The 22,221-nt window shown below is 38.7% G+C and overlaps 1 protein-coding gene across 1 annotated transcript in view; it reads right to left on the bottom strand.

Moving 5' to 3' along the window:
- Nucleotides 1-14,170: 14,170 nt before the first annotated feature.
- tgfbr3 (transforming growth factor, beta receptor III) overlaps nucleotides 14,171-22,221 on the bottom strand; it is an 80,351-nt gene continuing 72,300 nt past the window's right edge. The window contains exon 17 of the mRNA XM_020632703.3: nucleotides 14,171-20,967. Within this exon, the coding sequence (XP_020488359.1) occupies nucleotides 20,843-20,967 (125 nt within the window). The 3' untranslated portion in view covers nucleotides 14,171-20,842. The remainder of the gene's footprint in view (nucleotides 20,968-22,221) is intronic.

The raw sequence follows: 22,221 nt of genomic DNA, 5'->3' as shown, positions 1-22,221 counted from the left end.
GCTGTGTTTGAATGAGCACTTTTGATGAATATTTAACAGTGAGTTGTTTATATTCTTGTTGACTCAGCGGTTTATTCTGCCTGTAATGGCATCAGTCAATAGTCACTGTTGTTTCTCAAAGGTTGCTATAATCAGTGCCTCTTTTGACCTCATTAGCTTTAAAATGTCTTTTGTCTTTTTTGTCCTGTAAGTGCCTTACTGCAAAACCAGTCGCCCTTCAGGGACAAATAAAGTTAATGTTAAAGTTGAAGTTGATGAGGGAGTAACAAAGAGTAACTTGAGTTACAAAGGCATGAAACAGAACATTGATAAAATTACTACTTCAGTCATGACATTCAAACTGAAGCTGTTTAAGGAAAAATTGCATGAATTGTTGCACGTTTAAAGTCGTTGTAATAACATCAGATTATGAGATGCTGTCTGTGTGTAGCTTTCTGTGTCATAGCTGGTTTGGTATCTGATGTGACTGCTGCATTTCCTTTTCACTATGCACCATGCAGCTGCAAACATAAAAACAAACTATCTCTAACTAAATGATCAAATGAGTAACATCTAAGTTTTTTTTTTTTATGTTTTTCAACATTAAGTCTCAGGCATCACAGCAGGAAGCACCACTTCTCTTACACAATGGTAATGAAGGGAATCATTAAACAACTATCCACATTAAACATAATCAGATCCAGTTGTGTTCTCAACAAACAGTACTAAAGCTTTGGATCAGCGTCTCTCAACCAGAAGGTCGGAGGTTTGAGCCCCAGATCCAAGTGTCCTTGGGCAAGACACTGAACCCCAAATTGCTCACGCTGCTGCATATGAATCATAGATTGAAAATAAACAAGGGCTAAGCCTGGCTGACGTCACCCATGGGTTTCTGAAGGCCAGTTAGCAAGCCTATCCATGGCAGGTGCCATATGTGAAATGCTGACTATCAAATTCAAGTCAACCTGGGCTGGAGCTCAGGTGGGACTGAAACGTCCTGACAAACAGCCAGGACGCAGAGGGCTTTAGTCAGTTCAAGACCAGCCCCAATAATGATTAACTTGTATCCTTTTTAGAATCAAAACAGGTGAGTTATATAAAAAATTCCCTCTCATGTACAGTGTGTGACAATAAAGACAAAAACCAATCAGGACAAAATTGTTTTTTTTGTACCAGGCTGTAAACATGTGCAGACAATTTGATTTTGGGGTGTATAAGGTTTGTATATGATTTGGATTAGTTAATAGTTAATGTTGTACACTTTACAAAGCAGCCTCTGCTGTCAGTGTGAGAATGTGGTGTGAATGGATGAATGTGACATTCAGTGTAAAAATTGTTTTGACTAGTCAGAAAACTCGAGAAGCGCTACACAAGCTCAAGGCCATTTATCATTTATCAGAGTTATCTTTCAAAAGGATCACATGCACGTTAAGATGTCAAAGAGCTCCCACAACTTTGTTAAAAAAATTGTTGAATTGAATATTTGACATAATTCTAAATGATTACAACAATGTTCAAAACTGAAAAAAGTGACTTTATTCAAAGTGCTTGATGAAGGGTGAGAGTGAAGAGGAAGTCAGAAACTACTGTTGTTAGCTAACATTACGTTTGGCTATATCAATAGGATGAAATTACATCTAAAAAAACCAGTTAAATACGCTTATACTAAAAGTACTATATACTATACTATGTATATATATATACTATAGATAGTCTCTTCCACGGTTAACAGTAAGGACAACAACTCCCATGATCCCACGCTACATCAAGACATTTTGTAGTACAGTTCACTGTAGATTGTCACACAGCATAAGCTTGGTCCTACTTCAGTTGGCGTCATTGAAAATTAAACATGCTTTATAAAAACAGGAAATAGACAGGAGTTCAAATCCTTCTTTTCAAAGCTCATGTGGACTGTGTTTGTGAAAGAACAGCAGGAGAAGTCTCTGACAGAGTCTGAAGGGCTAACCTTGATGAGTGCAGTTCTGCAGCAGCAGGCAAAGAAGACCTTGAGAGAGCCTGTCAGTCAGCTCTCAGGGAGCAGGGACAGCAGAAATATGGTGGCCTTCATGCAGAGAGGCTACTCTGTCAACATCTTAGATTTAATACTGTTAGGAGGAAAAGTCAAGGTTGAGTCTTAAATACAGGGTCACACAGGCAAAATAAAAACCAGCATTGTACGACTTTGTCCCCAAAAGCAAACACATATTTGTAACTGAACTGCTGTTGCTGAGTTATTCTATTCAAACAAATGATTTAAAGCAGTCAGTATTTGTGAACATAAACTGTGTACCATGTAAGAAACCAAAGCAGGATCAGGAACATAAACAAGGCCTATGAGAGAGTTAATTACTCAGTACTCAGCGAGCTGGCTGTGGAGATGGAACATTTTACAAAGTTTGATTGTTTCCACAGCATTGATTTGACACACACACACACGCACACACAAACACGCACACACGAAACAGCCTTTGATGACATTTTCCACAGCAAAGATTCTTGATGAGTGATATGTTAACTATAAGTACATATGTACAGAAAACATCTTACAACATACAATCAAACGTTCTATAGAAAGTATTAATTACTTGTTTCATCGTACCTCTAGTCTGAGCCTTCTCATTGAGTTTAGCAATGGATTAGTGCTGTTAACTTTTACACCTCATCCTGTGTGCTGGCTGACATTCTGGGTATCATGGGGTTTGTAGTTTCTTGAAATTAAATGTGAATTTCATCTCTTTACTGTCTTAGTTGTAGGCTATATAACTTGTGCCCTCTATGAGACATTCTTACACTGCTGTCTGTGGACACAGACGTTTAGCTTCTTTAGCGCCCTCAGCGTCATCTGTTTTTTGTCGCTGCACTCACAGCGCTCTCATTCGAAAATAACTTATGGATCGGCGCCGCGCTCTTCAATGGCATTTCTCCCTCACCGACCAATCAGAATCAAGACGGGGCGGGACAACATCAGGCTTTATGAAGCTGAGGAGAGGCTAGTCTAACTCGTCTTTTTGAGGTTAAACCATTTTCCCCTGGATTGCATTTCCTTTTGCCAAAAACATAAACCAACAAAAATGAGTCAACATTCAACACATATTTTATAATAATCATAATTTAGAGATATATAAAAGCATATTTCTTGGTTATTGTTTTTGTGACCAAGCTTCCTCCGCTTCTTATACTCCTTCATAATAACAGAGTGGAGGAGGGTCCAGCTGGGTAACGCATTAGCCATCAACCCAAACACAGTCTGTGTGTCTCACAGCTCTCCCCATTGGACCGACAAGGTGACTACGCTCTGCTCTGCATCATATCACAGTCTGATTTATATCAGCGCTGAGGTGTTAGCACACCAGTAAATTCAGCTGATTACTGGAAAATGATGAAAAATGAACCACACATGCATGCTTAATAAACTGAACAGCTGATGTAACCTGATGGTGAGTAACATCTGCTGGCCTGAGGAGATCTCAAAGGTGCTTAAGAACGCGTGGCTTTTTAATGGACGTCATTTTTAATCCTGTGTGTGTGACATGTTGATCATAAGGGATTTATGGCATTGAGATGTTAAATCTGAATGCACAAAAGCATGCTGACTACAGGGGTTAATATTTCACTCTCCTGTGCTCTGTGGAGTGGAGAGTGGAGTTTTGTGCAGCTGGCCCTGCTGCAGAGGACAAGAACCTTCACAAAAATGTGAAACTTCAAGACAGTGACACTTCCATAAACAGAGGTCCCTGTGAATAATCTGTTTTGGGTCTTAACCCGGAGTGTTTTTACTATGCTTACCATATAGGGTGTAGACTCTGCCGGGCAGCTGAGCATGGCTGGATCTGCAGAGTGGGGACAGCACTGTTTACACCAGAGCAATCAGGCCAGCAGGACTTTTATCAGAATCTGAGGGTTTCTTTTAGTACATTTGCATGCATTCTGCTTTTTGACTGCAGACAGCTTCCAGAGGAGAAGAAGCAGATATGTGAGAGTGAAAGGTGCTGTGTCTCTGAACAGAGCTGGGATGTTGTGTATGGGGGCCCTCATCATCAGAGCTGTTTATGTAATCCTACCATTGCTGTCTGCAGAACATTATGGATCTTCAGGGGAACCCAAAAAGCAACTCCAGCCAGGCTGTCAGACTGTATAAACAAATGGTTTTCATAATGAGGAGCTCTTCCAACTGCACGACTCGTTTCAAAACACCAGGAATCGTAGTGCCAAACCTGGAAGACAAATTACAGTGAAGAAATTAATTGTGTTTGGTAAGACAGAGAGAGGGAGGGCTCACAATCGTAGATGGAGGAGCGGAGATGAAGACACAAACCAAAGCCAGGTCTGACCTAACCATGACTGGGCCACGTGGAAGAGTCTGTTATTAAAATCGAGAGAGGAGATGAAAACTCCTCGGGGAGTCTTTATGGTAACGTGTGTGTGGAATTCAACTCCGTTCAGCCAACATAGTGCGGCCCATTTCAGGGATAACCATATCCCATTGTACTCTGGTATTTATTCTACCTGGCACGTGAGTCATTTATGAAAAAAATATTACACATTTGTCCTTGAGCGTCCCTAAGAAAAAGGTTGTCAGCTTCCCAGGCTGATCATCTAGGTCTTGAAGCTGAAATTTGGCCCAAAGCATCTGCTGACTGCCTTTGAAGTGAAATATTGGCAATACAGATTTTGAGTATGAGGTCCCAAATCAAGACCAACACATCACAAGTCAAATAATAATCCAACCTTTGCTAGAAGAAGTCTTTTATCGTGGATTCCTGTGTAATAGTTATTGTGTCCAGACGGCCAGTATCTCTTTTTAATGGCGTGAAGCGGATTTTCTCACTATGTTATCATTTGTCCTAGTTTTGGTGAATGGACTTTTCATTAAAGATATTAGTATTTATTAGTATTACTCAGCATGCCATACCCCAGACCTTAAGATCCACAAGTCAAGACATAGAAGTTCCAAGACAAGAAAAACAAGTCCCAAGACCAACTAATTCCAATTGATGAGAAATAGATCCCAAGTTAAGAGATAAAGTCCAAAAGACGATACAAACAAACCAGGGCCATGACAAACAGTTGGAAATCAAGTCCAACGGATTACAATTAAAGCCAACAGGCCCAGATTCTAGATCAACAGGTCCCAAGTCAGGATCAGCAGGTCTCAAATCAGGAAGTCAGGATCAACAGGTCCCAAGTCAGGATCAGCAGGTCTCAAATCAGGATCAGGATCAGCAGGTCTCAAATCAGGATCAGGATCAGCAGGTCCCAAGACATTTAATTCCATTTAAAAGTGCCACTTTATATTTGTAATAAATATTTAAAGGTTATATAAGTAATGATTTAATGATTAGTTTGCTAATCTGAACTGTTGTGTCTTCCTCTAACAGAGGACAATTTAACCCATCAGATTTATTAATTACTTTGAAAGGTTAAGTATTACATATTTAATATCTGCAACATGGATTTAAAGCCAGCATGACCTATTGGTGAACGAGATCTTTGTTGTTTTGGACCAAAATGATTTAAAGCAACGTGTGTGTGTGTGTGTATGTGTGTGTGTGTGTGTGTGTGTGTGTGTGTGTGTGTACAAGCTTGAGACCTAACTTGAGGTTGATAACTTTCTGCTAAAGCTGCTAACAATACAACCTAACGTTACATCGCAATCTGTTGTGAATTCTATTTGCAGGTATGTGCACTCTGCTTCTTGCTCCATCACTCTCTCTTCTCTCTTCTTTGCTCGAGAACCGCGGCCCGCTGCCAAACTAACATAGTGCCATAAGCAGACGGGGGGAGAAGTTACATGTTGTTGCTTTAATCCATATAGAAAAAGGTCGTTGTCCCGAAGAAATGTCCAATTCAAAATAAATATATTCTGCAATAAGTATTGGTCCTTAACTCTCAGTTTTTATATCAGCTGCGTGCTTTTTGCAGAGCACTTTTTCTTTACTTGCTATATTTCACTTTTTCCTTAACTACACCTCTGCTCCATTCACCTTTCAGCGCAGCCTCAGGCTGTGAGCGTAACTTCTACTCTCAGTCTGCACATCTGTTTTGTGGATGACAGCTTTCACTGATCAGCTGGGGCTTCCACCGGACCAATCACAGGGCAGCTCTGTATTTTCTCTGATTATTAGCTGAGGGCAGACATCTGGATGTATTTAGGAGTGGGTACTTGGACCTGGATTATTTGGCTTGGTTGCAGAGCAGATTTGAACTCTTGAGGCCTGGCAGAGCAGTTCTCCCCGTGCAGGATCCTGGATGGAAAAACAAACCTTAATGAAGTCTGGAAGGCCCTCCTTGCTGTGTGACGCTCGCAACCCTAACAGCAGAGAGCTGTTTACATCAGGCAGAGGAAAGGAAAGTTGACCAGAAATCAAATTGTGTTTGGTTAAACGATTGAACAGAAAAATTAATCACAAAATAGTTGTCCCCCTGTGTCAAAAGGTCTTTGTTTTTGTGTAAGAACTTTTGGGTTAAAGAATTGTATATTGATTTTTGATCAGTTTCCAAGTATAGGATGCTTCTACCTTGTGTTGCACCATGGCTCTGTGACAGAGACAAATGTTTTACTAAGAACCCAATTATACTCCACACTTTGGCTTCATGGCAAAGGACTTGGACTTGAGACTCGGAAACATGCCTCTATGGAGCAAACCAATCATTCAAAACCGTTCAGTGGACACAAGCTTGACTGAACAGAGAGAAGAAAGAAATCTGAATGTTAATGATATACTTACCACATTTTAAAAGCTACCCTTAAAATACTTAATTGTAAACTTCTCTTCAAAAACATGTTCAGCTTCTGGACACTTTTTCAACACTTTTTTTCTGCTGGACCCCGCTTTGGCAGATGACAATATTTTCAAGCCCCTCCCCCAACCATCCACATCGACACATAAACATATCTCATATAAGCTTAGCACACGGTCAGTCACACCCTTGGCCAACAAATTCCAATATTTATATATTTTATCTCAAGAGATTTTCTGCCAAAAGTAGAAAATAGCAACAAAACTAATGTATCTGATTAAACCTAATAAGGTCACACAAATTCAATAACAATATCTGACCTGTGGTGTACAAATACAGACCCGCTACAGGTGATTCGAAAAGATTGAAAAATTGGGAAATGTTGTTTTTCATTGAATATCTTTTATCATAGAAAACTCCACATGAAGTACTGACATTAGCACACTTACTATAAACATATTTATCTACCTCATTTATCTTACAAGGGAAACTAAGTGAACTGGAAAATCTCATTTAGTTCAATTGAAAGACCTTTCTACTTTCTCTCTCATTGAAATCAACAGATCATTTTGTTTTCCAGGACCTTTTCTGCTTTCATATTTATTTTGGGGCGTTTATATTTATGAACAGTCTATGTTTGAAAAACAGTCATAGTTTTATGAATGCATTTTTCCAAACAAATCTGAGGTTGTTGTAGAAGGCCCAGTCAATCCTGGCAGATCATACAGGGCTTTCACTCTTGCATAAAACTCCTGAAAAACTCCTGATATTTGTATATATATATATATATATATATACATATATATAATATAAATTTTCACTCGGACTTTCTTCTGCCAGACTTCAAGTAATTTTTAACTCCCCCCCCCTTCACTGTCTGTGAAAATAGCTAGTCATCCGTTGTGTAAGTTGCTACCGTCAGGTCGCAGATTCAGCCTGCCAGCATGTAGAGTCTGAGGAACTCATTTGTCCCTGCTGCCATTACATTTGTAACATCTCATTATGTTGCTTTTTTTCATCTGTTTTATATCTTTGGTATTTATTTATTTATTTATTGTCCATTGGACTTTTTACTTCTTAGTGTCCTTCTTATGTTGTATGCTGATTGCTAGCTGTAAGTATGTATTTTACTGCTGACAGCAAAACAAAATGCCCTCTCACAGGGATAATAAAGACAACCTTCAACCTTGAACAACTTCAACATGTGAATTGACAATTCAAGACACATTAGAGGGATTTAAACACGCAAACACACAAGCACCGTCTGCTGCATGAATGTCATCTGCTCCACAGATGATACGCTTGTGTTGGCAGGAGACCAAATGAGCTCGACGATAGTTCCTTCAGTTCAGTTCCTTAAGCAGCAGTCGACTTTCAGAGAAAAAGCGATCACTCTGAATGGTTACACAATCAATGTTTGAAAAATAATAATCAAAAAATACTGCTCACCTCTGGGAGTGATGGTTGAGATAAAAAGCCAAAAGCAACCAACACTCATAGAGGCTGTGGATTCCTAAATATTTATGTGTTATTAAAAACCACCTCCTGCCGTGGTTTGAGACACTTTGGGGTTGAGGCCACAAGTGTAAATTGATGATGTGTCTGCACAAGCCACGTGTGTTATGCTCCTCCTAAAATGTTGACTTCAACCACACCAGTAGAAACATAAACTCACAACCAAGTAAAAAGAAATAAAGGTATGTTGGGGGGGGATACAATAAGACGTGTGCTGTGTAAGGGAAGAGGAGATGTAAATATGATGGGCACAGAATGGACCTGGATGAGGGAAAACCTCTGATAAGAGAGTTTACCAGCCACTCAGAGTCTGAAGTGGAGATGCAAAAGTAAATGAGAGCTCATTTTCCCCTTTTTGTTTACATTTTCAGTTTTTGTGGCTTGGAAAGCAAATCAGTAAAAAAGGCTGTAGACTGTTTGGTGCATGTGTTCATGCACACAGACATATAACACATAATAATAATAATAATAATAATAATAATAATAATAATAATAATAATAACTTTATTTATATTGCGTCTTTTAAAAACACAGGTTTACAAAGTGCTTTGACAAACAAGAACATAGCAAACTAAACCAAACACAGAAGAACATTAACAACAGCAAGAACATAACAAATGCAAAATACTAAGAATAATTAAATAACCCATAGGTCACGATATCCAACAGATATATATAACCCGACCACCACAAGAACCCAACAACATGAGCTGAGACCAAGAGGAGCAAAGATTTAAAAAGATGTAAGAAACTAAAAGAGCTGGAAAAAAAATTAAAAGATAACAGCAATAAGAAGGTAAGAGCAGTAAAAGAAATAGAAACCCAAAACTGGGGCGTGCTGGTGGCGCAATGGTTAGGGCGCACGCCCCATGTATTGAGGCTGTCGTCTCGAGTGGGAGGCCTGGGTTCACATGTCATTCCCCACTCTCTCTCCCTGGTTTCTGACTCTATCCACTCTCCTATCTCTCTGCATTAAAGGCACAAAAGCCCAAAAATAAATCTTTAAAAAATAAAAATAAATAAACTATAATATTAATAAAAATAAAAAGTAAATATAAATATGAAACATAACAAAGTAAGTAAGATAAGAAATTACCAAGTTAAAACACAAGAGTAGATAAGATATGAGCATAAATAAAAGAACAGTAAGAAGTAAAAGAAGATAAAAATAGTAAAACCAGCAAGAAAAGACATTAAGAAGACGACATCACATAAAAGCAAGTCTGTAAAAGTATGTTTTAAGAAGGGCTTTAAAATAATTGAGGGACTCTGCCAGTCTTATCTCCTCAGGGAGGACATGTGCATGAAGATCCAGCTTGATGAAACAGAAAAATGGATACTCAGAAAAAAAGACATTAATAGAGTGGGAGATGTTTGTGGTCTGAGCTATGATTGGGCTTTTTCATTATGAGCAGTATAATTTTAGGCTACAGAGTTTTTTTTTCTCTTTCTTCTCTTCCAACTGGAAACACGGTTGTGCTTTCCAGCAAAAAGTATGAGGGCCTCAAGTATCTAAAAAAACACACACACATGCAGTACCCATGTGCCACAATCAAAACACAGTTTGCGATTCAGCAAAATTAGAGTGTTTTATGGATCTTGGCAGCAATATGAAACACTGTATAGTTATATTTTGGTGCAGCATAAGAACCAGCTGTGATGGGAGGCTAAAGTTAGCACACCTCAGACTTCAGTTTTAGCCCAATAAAAATCCCTCCAACAGGAATAAGATGCTAGCTGGATCAGAATAAACACTTTGCATTGCTTAATATGTTCAACTTGTGAAAACTATCTATTTCATATATATGTATTTATATATATATATATATATATTTCAATGGCAAGATAATCTAAATAATTGCTTTATGGTATTTTTTTCTAAAGTATCCAACTGCTACAAAATATGACATTGTAAAGTCATATCTTGGTGCTACATAAAAATCAGCCTCCCATTTCAAGTCAATGAGATAAATCAGAGTGCAATACACAAATCCATTGAACTGAAAAACTGAAATTAAGAAAAAGTGCTCCAAGTCTTTTAATAATAGTGTGAACTTGTTGGAGACAATTATTTATAAAAAATATATATATATATTTTCATGGCCTTTTGTTAAGCTTTGCTGTTTGACATGTTTCCCTGAAGAAGCACCTTTACAGTCTGTAATTTCTCACCGAGGTTGTATGTTTCTAAATGACCTCACAACAGGATTGTGACTCAGAATGATGCTTTCTGATGCAAAGGTTCACCTTTATTCCTAATGATTCAACAAGGAGGGAGATGTCCATTCAGGCTTTAGCAGGGCCTCCAATGATCGTCAACTAATTCACCTTTTGTGTAGTTACAGAGTTTTATTTATTTTGATGTTTTTTCCCATAAGCTTAATGGAAGATACAGCAAATACTTGTGAGAGGTGTGATTTAAACAAGGGCAACCTCAAGTGTTGAAAAATGAAGCCAAGTGCCAAAAACTGCAGTTCCTTAAGTGTCCACTTGAGGCTGTCTCCAAAAGCACTGGGAGTCCTAAACACACCCATACTGAATGTCAGTTCTTTTAAGAATTATTTTTGGTATTTCGCTTTTATTTAGAAAGGACAGTGGACAGAGTAGGACATTTGGGGGGAGAGAGAGACAGAAGGAATTAACACTTTTACTGCCCTTTTCTTTTCTGTTTTGATTATATTAAGGCTGATCTGACAGACAGGTGGGAGTGTCAGCTGTTTGTCTGGTAAGTAGAAGCTGGCAGGTTGGTGACAGATGATTCTTAGTAGAAAGAAAAACAGATAATTTGGCTGAACAGAAGAAAAGGATCTCTCTTCTGTCACATAAATCCAAGCTTGCCTCGACATAGTACCACATTTGAACTCGGGTATATATGCACTGCAGGCTGATGACTTGATGACAGACAGGTGAGTCTGTGTCTTTTGAGTACATGAAGAGCAGAATGTAACAATAAGAACGTAATAAAACTTTATAAAGGGAGACGCTGTCTCTGCACATCAATGTGGAGGATTTGAATTGGAATAATTCCTTTTTTTTTATCACATTTTTATAACTTTATTTTGTGTGAATGTGATCATGTGAACCAACATCAGCTTCATCTGTCTCTCTGGCCCCTCTTCATCCCTGGACTCCCTGTCACTGTTCCAAACACATTACTGTGTAGTGCCATGGGACAGGAAGAGGTGCTGTGAGGGTAGACACACAGACCCTTTTAATCTGCTCTCTTCCCCCCTCTGATGCTGTTAACCTTCCAAATGTTCCAAAACATCCCACTTTATTTAATTCAAGAAAACCATGTTTAGGAGCAAAGTTCTGGTCTAAATTAGTCTGGCCTCCTCAGCGTTTGTGTTGGGGGGGGGGGGGGAGCCTCTTTTCATTTAATCCTGTGTTTGTCACGGACTATTGTCTGGAGCGCATGCAATCAGTGACTAAATGCATTAGCTGCACAACAAAAGTGTGTGCCACGTACCCAAAGGGGGAAATCTGGAAGTGAAAATAATTACATCACAGTCTGCATGCTGGATGGATGAAGTGGATGAGACTTTTGTTTAGGAATTTAGTAAATTAGTCATCAGTTGGACAAGAGTGTTAGAGCATGACAATGCCTCTGTGAGGGCAGTCTGCCAGTCTAGTAACCTCACAGAGGCCTTAAACCTTTTGTAAAACGGGCGTTAAATAGTAAAAATGCACATTCGATATTAACGTTTTGTTTCTCATTAAGTGTTCCATAAAATCTAAGGGAAACAAAAAAAGACCAAAGTAAGAAATGGTTATGTATTATGTATACAACCAGAGACTCTGGAGGCGTGGTCATCACATTTTCATTGACCTCTCTCTTCCTACATGCAGCCCTTAATATTTATATCATACGTATATACAGTAGTCATTTCAGTTTATTACAGAATGGTAAGTAATGAAACAACTTGCTATGTATATCCTAGTCAAGCTCTCTAAGCTATAGATCCTTACTAAATGAGAGCTCTGCAGCATTTGTCTCGTTCTATTATAGATGTAAACAAGTGCACTGGTAAAGCTAATGCAAATTGCAAAAAGTAATAATATAAAATGAAATAATACATTAGGATATGATATCATTTGTTAGGCTTTGGTTTAAATGAAACCTCTAAGCAATGACAGGCACAGATAGTTGGATGTAAAAAAAACGTTTCATAAAGGAAAGAGCAGGCAGTGGAGCTGGCTGGCCAGAAAAGTTCTCCTCGAGACGACACGGGGATGACAAAGGAAACTCAGACTCTGAGACTGTTAAATAGCGAGACATACCGGAAACCTGAACACAGAAAAAAACACAGGTAGGTGCAAAAACTTTAAGAGTACCAAACACAGAGCAGCTCAACTGAATACTAAAAATCACTGGAAGAAACACCGAGACTGCAGTGCGCAACCGAACGTGACAGAATTATCTGGCAGAGTAGTGGAGTGAGGCTTTTATAGTCAAGGTGATGAGCTGAGTGGAGCCAGGTGTGCATCGTCTGCTGCTGAGAAGAGAAGCCAGCCACACCCCCACAACTGTTAATTAGATAAAAATGTTAAAGTAGAGAAAATAGAGCGCACACCAGAAGCTGCTCCGATTAAATTTAATTTAATGGAAAATCAGACATGAACGTCATGTCTGATGAAGGGCGAGGGCCCGAAACTTTACAGGTGGTAATTTTACCATTACATTTAATTTAATCGGAGCAGCTTCTGGTGTGTGGAATATTCTTTCTAATTTTGGATGTTTTTCTCTTCAGCACCCAATACTTTAGTTTTCAGATGTGCGTGCTGTTTGATATTTAAGCTACAAATTTTAACCACATGATGAATATATACTTAAAAAGACCAGATGTTATGAGGGAGTCCTATCGTCGACTGATCGTTGAATATCTGTTTTCTGTTCCCTGATTGATCCATATTCTCATTTGCTACATAAGAGTTAAACCACTTCATTAAACTTTTTGTCTCCTAGACTTGGAATAACAATTTATTCTATGATAGATGATCCATCCTTTTCTCTTTCTCATGTAATGCCTTTATTACACATGACCTTTTTTCAAAACAGAAGAAGGATCTTAAATAAGAAAGGAAAACAGAACAGCATGGTCCTACCGTTTATTAATCTTTATTACACATATTAAAGAGTAGATGATCAACTTTCAGACACACATCAAACAAAGTGGCATGTGTTACCATTTCATAATAAACGTTGAAGGGGTTGTTCATCTCTCAACCGGAAGGTCGTACGTTCGATCCCCAGCTCCTGCAGCCACATATTCGATGTGCCCTATGGCAAGACACAAGTTGCTCCCGCTTCTTCATCGGCGGCATGTGAAACTTCTGATGGTCACTTTAGAAACCTCTGCCATCAGGGTGTGAAGGGGTTTGACCTTAGGTGTAAGACCATTAACCATTACTTTTTCAAGGCTCTTTCAAACGATTTGATGAATATTCGACTAACTGTGGTCGCCCCTGTTAAATAAATGCCAAATGAGTCAGAAAGATTGGAGACATGTGGACCAACTGACCCAAACCTAAACTGGCATAAAAAGAAGGTACTTTACCATTCACCCTGGGCCTCCTTCTCCTTCTGAGACTTTCAAATCTAGTGCAGCACACACACTGCTTACAGCTGGTCTCCAAGGAGCTCTAATCAAAAGATGGAGCAAAGGCAATGGGGGAGGGTGACGAGGTATGGACTCATGCATTGCACTCATCTAAAAAAAAAAGAAAAGAAGAGAAAGCAACCTAAAGCCAGAGGTCCACATGGTCCATATCAAGCTATGAGCTCACCAGGGACGAGTCATGACTTCACCACAGCACAGCCCAACCTAACACATCATCATTGTTGTAAACCAGAGCCATACAGGGGGGACCCCCACATATGCTCCCCATCCAGCGCCCTATGGGTGGCACAGAAATCACCAATAAACAAGTGTTGGTTGTAAAATCATATGGAATTTTATTGGACATAATGGGTATACATGTATCATGCATATTTACAGCATATATAAAAGTTCCACAAAACAAAGAAAAAACATAAATGAAAGGATAATCTAAGTTTTACACATTTACAAGGCAATCTTGGTGAATTTAAACTCTTCATTGTCTGCTTAGAGATTGATTAAAAAAAAAAAGTGAAACTGCAACACAAAGGGCCCCATATCATCTTTAAAAAAAAAAAAAAAAAAAAAAAAAAAAAACTCTTGTTAAGCTCAGACATAGGCAACCGAAAACACTCACACACATACAAATACACTCTTGGTACACAAATGGCACATTCATCAAACAACATGAGGTAGTCAAATGGTTAAAACGATACAATCAATAACTAGAAATATGGATTTGCGCTCATATTACAGCTGTTCTCAGAGTTTATATAGTGAGTATGCACCCTTACAACAATGCTCCTTTTGTGTGATACAGCATCATTATTCAATATTGATTGAGTTCTGCATATTGCTCTGGAGCAGGAATAGATAGAGCCTTTCCCAGCATGCAATGGGGCGAGTAGCAGAGAGGAATGTTTGAAGAGCAACTCTCATGGATCGTGATGTTTTAGTGTGAGTGAAAGAAAATCCCCCAATTATCTCAAATGAGAAGATGAGATCCAGAACATAACTTGAGGCTCAGCCAGTTAACAGCATGACACAAGGGGGGTGGAGGAGGTAATTACACACGGGAGATGGATTCACCACAGTCGATAAGAGAAACCTCAAAAGTATGGGAACGTCAGAAAGCCTTAATCCCACAATGACCGCTGATTATAGGCTGCAGTTTATCGTACTCTGTGAAACATGGATCTCTCAGTAGGCGTCTTCTGTATACACAGGGATGCAGGGTTGTTGTTCACAATAATGCCGCTTGATAACAGCAACAGAGTGCTACATACCCCTGCTGTATATTTACTATGAGCTTTTCTGAATAGGGGTTTCAGCAGGGTTTTGGCATGGACACTCCTGGCAGAAGGCCCGATAAAACAAACAAGCTCTAATGTTGCTCTTAGACCAAGTGGTTCCAATGCAGCTCAATAAAAATCATTTCTCGAGTGTTATTGAAAACAGTTTAGTTTCCAGAAACAAAATTAAATCGTTGGATTTTCTCCATCCTCCATTGTAACTAAATACACACACTCATTATACATCCCCCTCTCATTGTGGTCTAACTGCTGCCATCAGTGGTTTTTCTCTTGATTTCATTTTTGCATTACTTTAAGGGGATGTTGTTGTTGTTGTTGTTGTTGTGACAACAGGGGGACCTAAACAAGTTTGTGATTGTTCGAATGACAATATGATTACCAAGTATTTGTGTTGATTGGAAAGAATCATAATGTTAGTTTAGAAGAACTTCCAGGTAGACAACAGTACCACATAGTGGTGTGGAGTGTCATGGTAAAGTTGTTATGGCTTGTTGTGTTTGGGGTTGCAAGGTACCGATACGCAGCGGAAAAGGGTTGATTCATTCAAATTCTACATCCCTGGAGACCAAACTAAATAAATACATGAGTGTGCTAGACTCAAGTTAGTTAACTTTATTTTAAATGTTGTGGCTACTGAGTCAAAGCCAGTTTTACAATTTAACATTTGGGGTGCCGGAGAGCTGAGCGGATAAGTTGGGTGCCCCAGGTACCGAAGCTATAGTCTTTGTCACAGCAGCCCAGGGTTCAAATACGACCTCTGCACTTTTCACCACTCTCTCCTTCCCCACATTTTCTGTTTCTTTCTTCAGCTGTCCTGTCCAATGAAGGCACAAAATACCCCTAAAAATAACTAACATGTATTTTACAAAAGGGTCACAAAGATTGTTTAATCAGTTTCCGTAGTTTAGTTTAGTTTTCAGTGATAGTATAATTGATTTATGTAATGCTCGAGGGCTGAAGATTGTGTTCAGTTACTTTGACCGGCAGTAAGACGATCAAAGAGGCAAAGCAAAAAACAAAGCAATGTTAAAAAAAAAAAAACACAGCAAAAAAGCCAATGCATAACACTGCAGCTCGTAAATGTTCAGTTCCTACTAAAAAAAGACGACAATATTTGTGTTAGTTGTCTACCTGGAAGTGCTTGTAGTCGTAGTTGTTAGCGCAACTGACTCATGCTAAATTAAAATTAAAGATGAATAGTTATGCTAAAGATTATTATCAGACATGTTTTCCATATTAAGATACATACAATTTAAAAGTCTAACACAACCGATTAATTTGCTACGTATGAAAAATGTTGGTAACTCTTAAAATGAAGGTCTTAATATTCACCATGAACTAGTGGCTTATTAGCATGCTAATTAGTAGCATACTGGCTGTTTATCAGAAATTATTTAGCACCTTATTCTACATCACTATATTCTATAGCTGTGCCTAATCTAACCTTGTAAAGGACCATACTAAGCTAAATCAAATTAAGATCAAAATTCATATTAAAAAACAACAAGGCAAACTCTTAGTTAATGACCTATTAACTACAGATTGTGTTCATGTAGAGTACTAATAAGCACTTCCTGTAATGACTTTAAAGTCTACTAATTAACATGCTAATAAGCTACTAGTTAATGGTGAATATTGTGACCTGAATATTCTGCTGATACGGAATAGTTATCTAACACAGCTTTAATTAGCGAGTCTGTTTTGCTAAGAAACAAGAAATAAAGTTAAAATCAAAGTTAAAAAAAAAATACAGGAGCTGTATTGTAAGTCATGTTAAGAAGCGTTTATATCTAAATTCATTACAAAGCCAATACATGTTTTATGGCACAGGATGCTTTTAGCAACTACACTATGAGTAAACAAACATGTTAGGGCAGTTTATTGATAACATTTGAAAGTTTTAAATGAAGGTGTAAATACATGTCTACGCCTTGTTTTCTTAAACTCAGTAAAACAGACTCAAAGTTCTGAATAACTGATGTGATTATTGCATTTTGACCAGCGTGTCATGAAACACGCCACGAGGCTGGTATGGTAAGTCTATAAACCCCTCACTAACATGTAATATGTATGAGCACATCCATAAAGATTCACAGTACTTTCTCACACACACGCACACGCACACGCACACGCACACGCACACGCACACGCACACACACACACACACGCACGCACGCGCACACAACAATAAATTTCTCTTGGTAAATATATTCCAAAATATAATTCTATACACAAATATATATCTTTTATACTCTGTTCCCTCTGTAGAAAGCTTTATACATGTTTACATAAAGAAACACACGTTGAGATAATGTACATTCTGGGTTGTTGTTGTTATGGTAACGTCTCTCCTTGAATACAAAGGGCCCACAAACAGTCTAATAAAAGCACAAACAGGTAACAGGAAGGCACTTACAGCAAACATTCATATCATCTGAGACGGTGGGGGAGTTGTGGAGTCGCTGTTTAGAGAAAACCGAAAAGTATAGGTCCACTGTCATGAGCTTCAGCTACAGCTTATTTAACACTTAGTCAGTGCCAAGAGTTCCACACAAGAGAAAACTAAAACACTGTACATTTAATAATGTCACAAATACTCTCCAAATGTGTGAAACAAACTGATTCATTTACCGTTAAACTTCAACTCAAGCCCAGCCTTTTATTTGCCTCAGTCTAAGAAGTGACCCTGCCTTTAAACGAGATGGGCCAATCATTACAGTCTAACAAAAATCATGCACAGCAAAGATTGGAAAGACAATTTTTATGATTTTAACCATGAAGAATATTTAACTTTGTCCAAAAAATAGCATTTTAATAAACAAATGATATTACAAATCACTTATTTGATCGTGCTTTGTTTGACAGCAACCTGCTGCACACCTTGAACTATTATTCTGTCTCATTGGACCGATGAGTTCATCTTTATGTTTTTTTTTGTCTTTCTGCTTTTACTTTTGATCTGCAAACTAATCAACACTGAATGTATTGGGGCCTCTAATCGAGACCTGCCTCTATTTGTCCAAACTTTCAGCAGCAGCAGTTTTGTAAAGGGGACTAGGTCTTAAACTGGGATGGGCTTTTATTTGAAGTTTTACGGTATTAATGATCAATAATTCATTCAACAAATAAAAAGTCATCCTTGAAGTCATTCATAAAAAGAAAATCCAAACATACTGTGTTTCTCTTATTGGTCTATTTGCTTCTTTTGCTTCTTTCAGTTTTATCTTCAGAGGGGTATGTTTGTATCATCTCTGAATATTTTTTTTTTAAAGTATAAAAGTTGAACTATAAAAGGGATCAAAAATAAACTGATAATAAAAGCAAAACACTGTCAACTTTACTATAAACCAATGTTTTAAATCCATGACCTTTACATCAGTGGTTCTCAACTGGTCTAGCCTCGAGAGTCACTACTAACTCCCTTGTGAAATTGACAAAAATTTCGGATACTTTTCAAGCAATCAGTTTGAGTTAATGAAAAATTGTTCTGTTTGGACTTCAGACAGTACAAAACGTGACCAAAAAATATATAAATGGAACAAAACTAACAGGTTTAAAAGGCACTGCATAGGCTTTTTGACAGGTTTTTTTTCTTCCAGAAACACATTCTGGACCCACTGACAACAGCTCTGCGACCTACTTTTGGGTCCCGACCCACCAGTTAAAAACCACTGCTTTACATCATATCCAAAGTTTAAATCTGATACTCAAATTCTAATATGATCCCTTTTAAAATTCAGGTATTGAATTATTTAACTCGCACCTTCAACTTACAAAACCTGTCTTATAAGAATAACAAACAGAATTTGCACATACGTCGCCTCATATCATTTATGCATATTTACAATACTTACAAAATTATACAGGTTTAAAGTTCTGTCTTATTTATCTTGGGAAATGTGCTCATTAGATTCATTATCAAGAGTGAGATAAGATGATTCATGTTACTCTGATGTCTTTGTGTAAGGAACAGGAGCCAGGGGATGACTGGAAGCAGATTGAAACATCTAGCTTGACATAGTTTTAAGCTTCTCCTCAAAATAAATCTTTTTAATTTGACATGTTTATTTTACAAAATTGAACATGTTCATCTGAGCATCACACGTTTTGGAAGCTGTACTTTGTGTATGAGACGGAGCATGCTGGGAGGCTAGAAGCCAAGCCTAGCATAAAATAACAGCATGAGGAAACTAGCTAGCTTTGTGTATGCATGTCAACTTTATATGAACAGTGGCTGATTATGCCTTATTGTTTGTGGGGGAAGGTTTATGCTCAAACTTTATATTTTTTTATTGTAAACCTTTCTCTGAGCTAACTGTTTCCGTTTTGCTAAGCTACACATTTACCTTCTCTTTCAAATCTTTAAAAGGTCAAATATGATCCTCCTCCTCATCTATGAAGTTTCTTCCACTCTGATCCTGTATTTGATCATGTCTATAAACCCCTCTATTTCAGCCCTGCGAAGAACAGGCTGTTTCTGTGTCTGTAGCTTTAAATGTAAATGAGCTGTGTCTGACCACGCCCCCTCTCCGGAAGAGGATGCAGCTCAGGTTTTCTCGCTACATGCCCTATTGTTTAGGATGAGAAGGCAGACTCAGAGGGCAGAACAAACACCGAGCCATGGGAGTGTCACCCACCTGGGGGAGGGGTTACTGCCCTTTGTGATGTCATGAAAGGAAAATCTCCAAACAGCCTGTTTGAGCACACATTTTCTGAAAAGTGGAGCAGGCAAGAGATTGAAAGGATGGACTTTTCCCTGATTGGTGGGTTTGTAGACAGACTAGGGACACATATAAGTGCCAGAAAAACATAGTGAAGTTAATTTTACATAACATGTGACCCTTAATGAACACAAAGACATGAGAGCATAGATCACATTTCCCAAAATGTTCAAATATTCTGTGATGAAAAACTAGAAAAAGGGAACACAAAATGCCCTTGTGAAGTTGTGTAACATTATTTAGAGTCGCAGACCCCAATTCTATAGTCGACTGTAACTACTGAGAAGAAAGCAGACACTCAGTAATCATGAGGGAAGTATCAGCAAAGTGATTACATAATAATACATCTTTTATAAACATGTCTTTTCACATTAATCTGTCACATTATTTGGCGTTTACTCTTCTGTATACATTCACCAACTACGCTTTCTTCTAAAATCCGTCCTTTCTCCGTACGAGAAGATGACGACTTGTGTTTATACTGCACTTATGTCCGCATGTTTATAGTGGTTGCTCCGCTCCTTTGCCCCTTTAAGGTTATCATGTCATAAAGTTACGTGTTAGACCAGCCATCAACGTCTGACTTACTAATACTGACATCACTTCTGCCGGACTGCTTTCCTCACTGTCAAAGTACACCTGCTTGTTATAAACAGCCTCAATCAAACCATTTATGGTCAAAACAAAAGGCTGTGTCGGGAACTATCAAAACAGCATCTGGATTAGAAAGAAAAGCCTGATATTAACTTGTTTTTTGTCTCGTAGTTTTCCCGGGAAAGAATATTTTCCTGCACTTAGTTGAAGTGGCACAGACACAGTTTACACAAGGCCCCAAAGTGTTACCATCTGCTTTCTGCTACTTTCAGATCATGATTTTTGAACTTTATATCACATAATGGAAGGAGATCGACACACCGGTCCCTGTGATCGCAGACCCCCTCCGGTGCTGTGGTCAGGGTCTCGTCCTGGGCTACGCTGTGCTGCTGCTGGAGCAGGGTGTGCTTTGTGTGCTGCCGATACTGTGTGCCGCGCTGCTGTTCTCTGAGGCGGGCTGGGACTTCTGGACCTGCTGTGTTCCCGCAGCAGCTGCCTCGCCTAGACGCAGAGCAGGACAGAGAGGGAGATAGAAAGAAAAATGAGATAAATGAAAGGCAGACGCAGAAAGGAACTTGACAGATTGTTCGGCTTAAAGGAACAAATTGCTCTCCTCCTAAGACATAGAAACCTCAATTGTTCATCTGGTTTCCTACTGCTGACAAAAACCCAGTTTGAGCACACTTTTAAAAAACAAAAGTGTGTTCTGAGGCGTTTCCATCAGTCTGTCACTCCTGGACAGGACACTTTTGAACTTTCTTTTTAAATCCAATTCAAGGCTCTAATACATTTTAAAGGTTTAGTTGGGGGATTTTTATGCCTTAATTTAGAGATAGGACAGTGGGTAGAGTCAGAAACCGGGCTGAGAGAGAGTGGAGAATGAGATGCGGGAAAGGAGCCTTAGGTCGGATTCAAACCCGGGCCGTCCACTTGGACTACTACAGCCTCTGTGCATGGGCCACGCTCACTAACCACCACGCTACTAGCAGACCCGGCTCTTTAAAATAAATAAAAAATCCTATGGATGATGATACTTAATGATGATTGATGATGATTTAAATGAGTTAGTTGTTAAGCTTGTGTGCATAACCACGTGTTCATATTCTTATTCAAAACAATCTAGAGTTCCTTTGGCAAGTCTGAAAGTCTGCAAATGCATGCTGGGGGAGCTCTGGACTACATCTGTCTTTACTTTTACCATCGTCAAGCTAGTACGCCACAGATTCACTGCTTTTTTAAAACTGAAACGACACCTCAGCAAGCCTGGAACAACCGCTATAACATCCTATCTGAAAGAAGACATTTGAACTAAGAAACCACAAGAAAAAAGAAGAAGAGGGTTTCTTTAGTTATCTGGACTCAATTAGCAAAACAAACACGAGGCAGTATCTTCTGACTGAAGCTCAAACCATTCACTGGTTCTTTGTTCTGATGCATAAATAAGCATTTCAAGTTGTCGACTCTTTGGATCCAATGATTAACAAAATGAGGAGCAAATAGCAGTTCTTACATTTGTGTACAGAACATGTCTGAGACAAAGAACAGGTTTTGAAATAAAGCCAAGTCTGTGTTTCATTTGACTTTTTGGCATCATCACGACTGCAGTCTGTTCCTTGGTTGCTTCCTCGATATTTCCCTGCTAGAGAAATGGAAAGCACCCAATGAAATCTTCCCCCTTACACAAAGATTTTTCTACTGACAGTTTGGTTTGGATTCAAACTTGAGTGAGTATGTATGAGTGTTTGCATATATGAC

The sequence above is a fragment of the Labrus bergylta genome, chromosome 6 (assembly GCF_963930695.1).
Source record: "Labrus bergylta chromosome 6, fLabBer1.1, whole genome shotgun sequence".
In the NCBI taxonomy this organism is placed as follows: Eukaryota; Metazoa; Chordata; class Actinopteri; order Labriformes; family Labridae; genus Labrus; species Labrus bergylta.
Note: the sequence above shows the minus strand (reverse complement) of the source record. Positions and strands in the feature narration are given on the sequence as shown.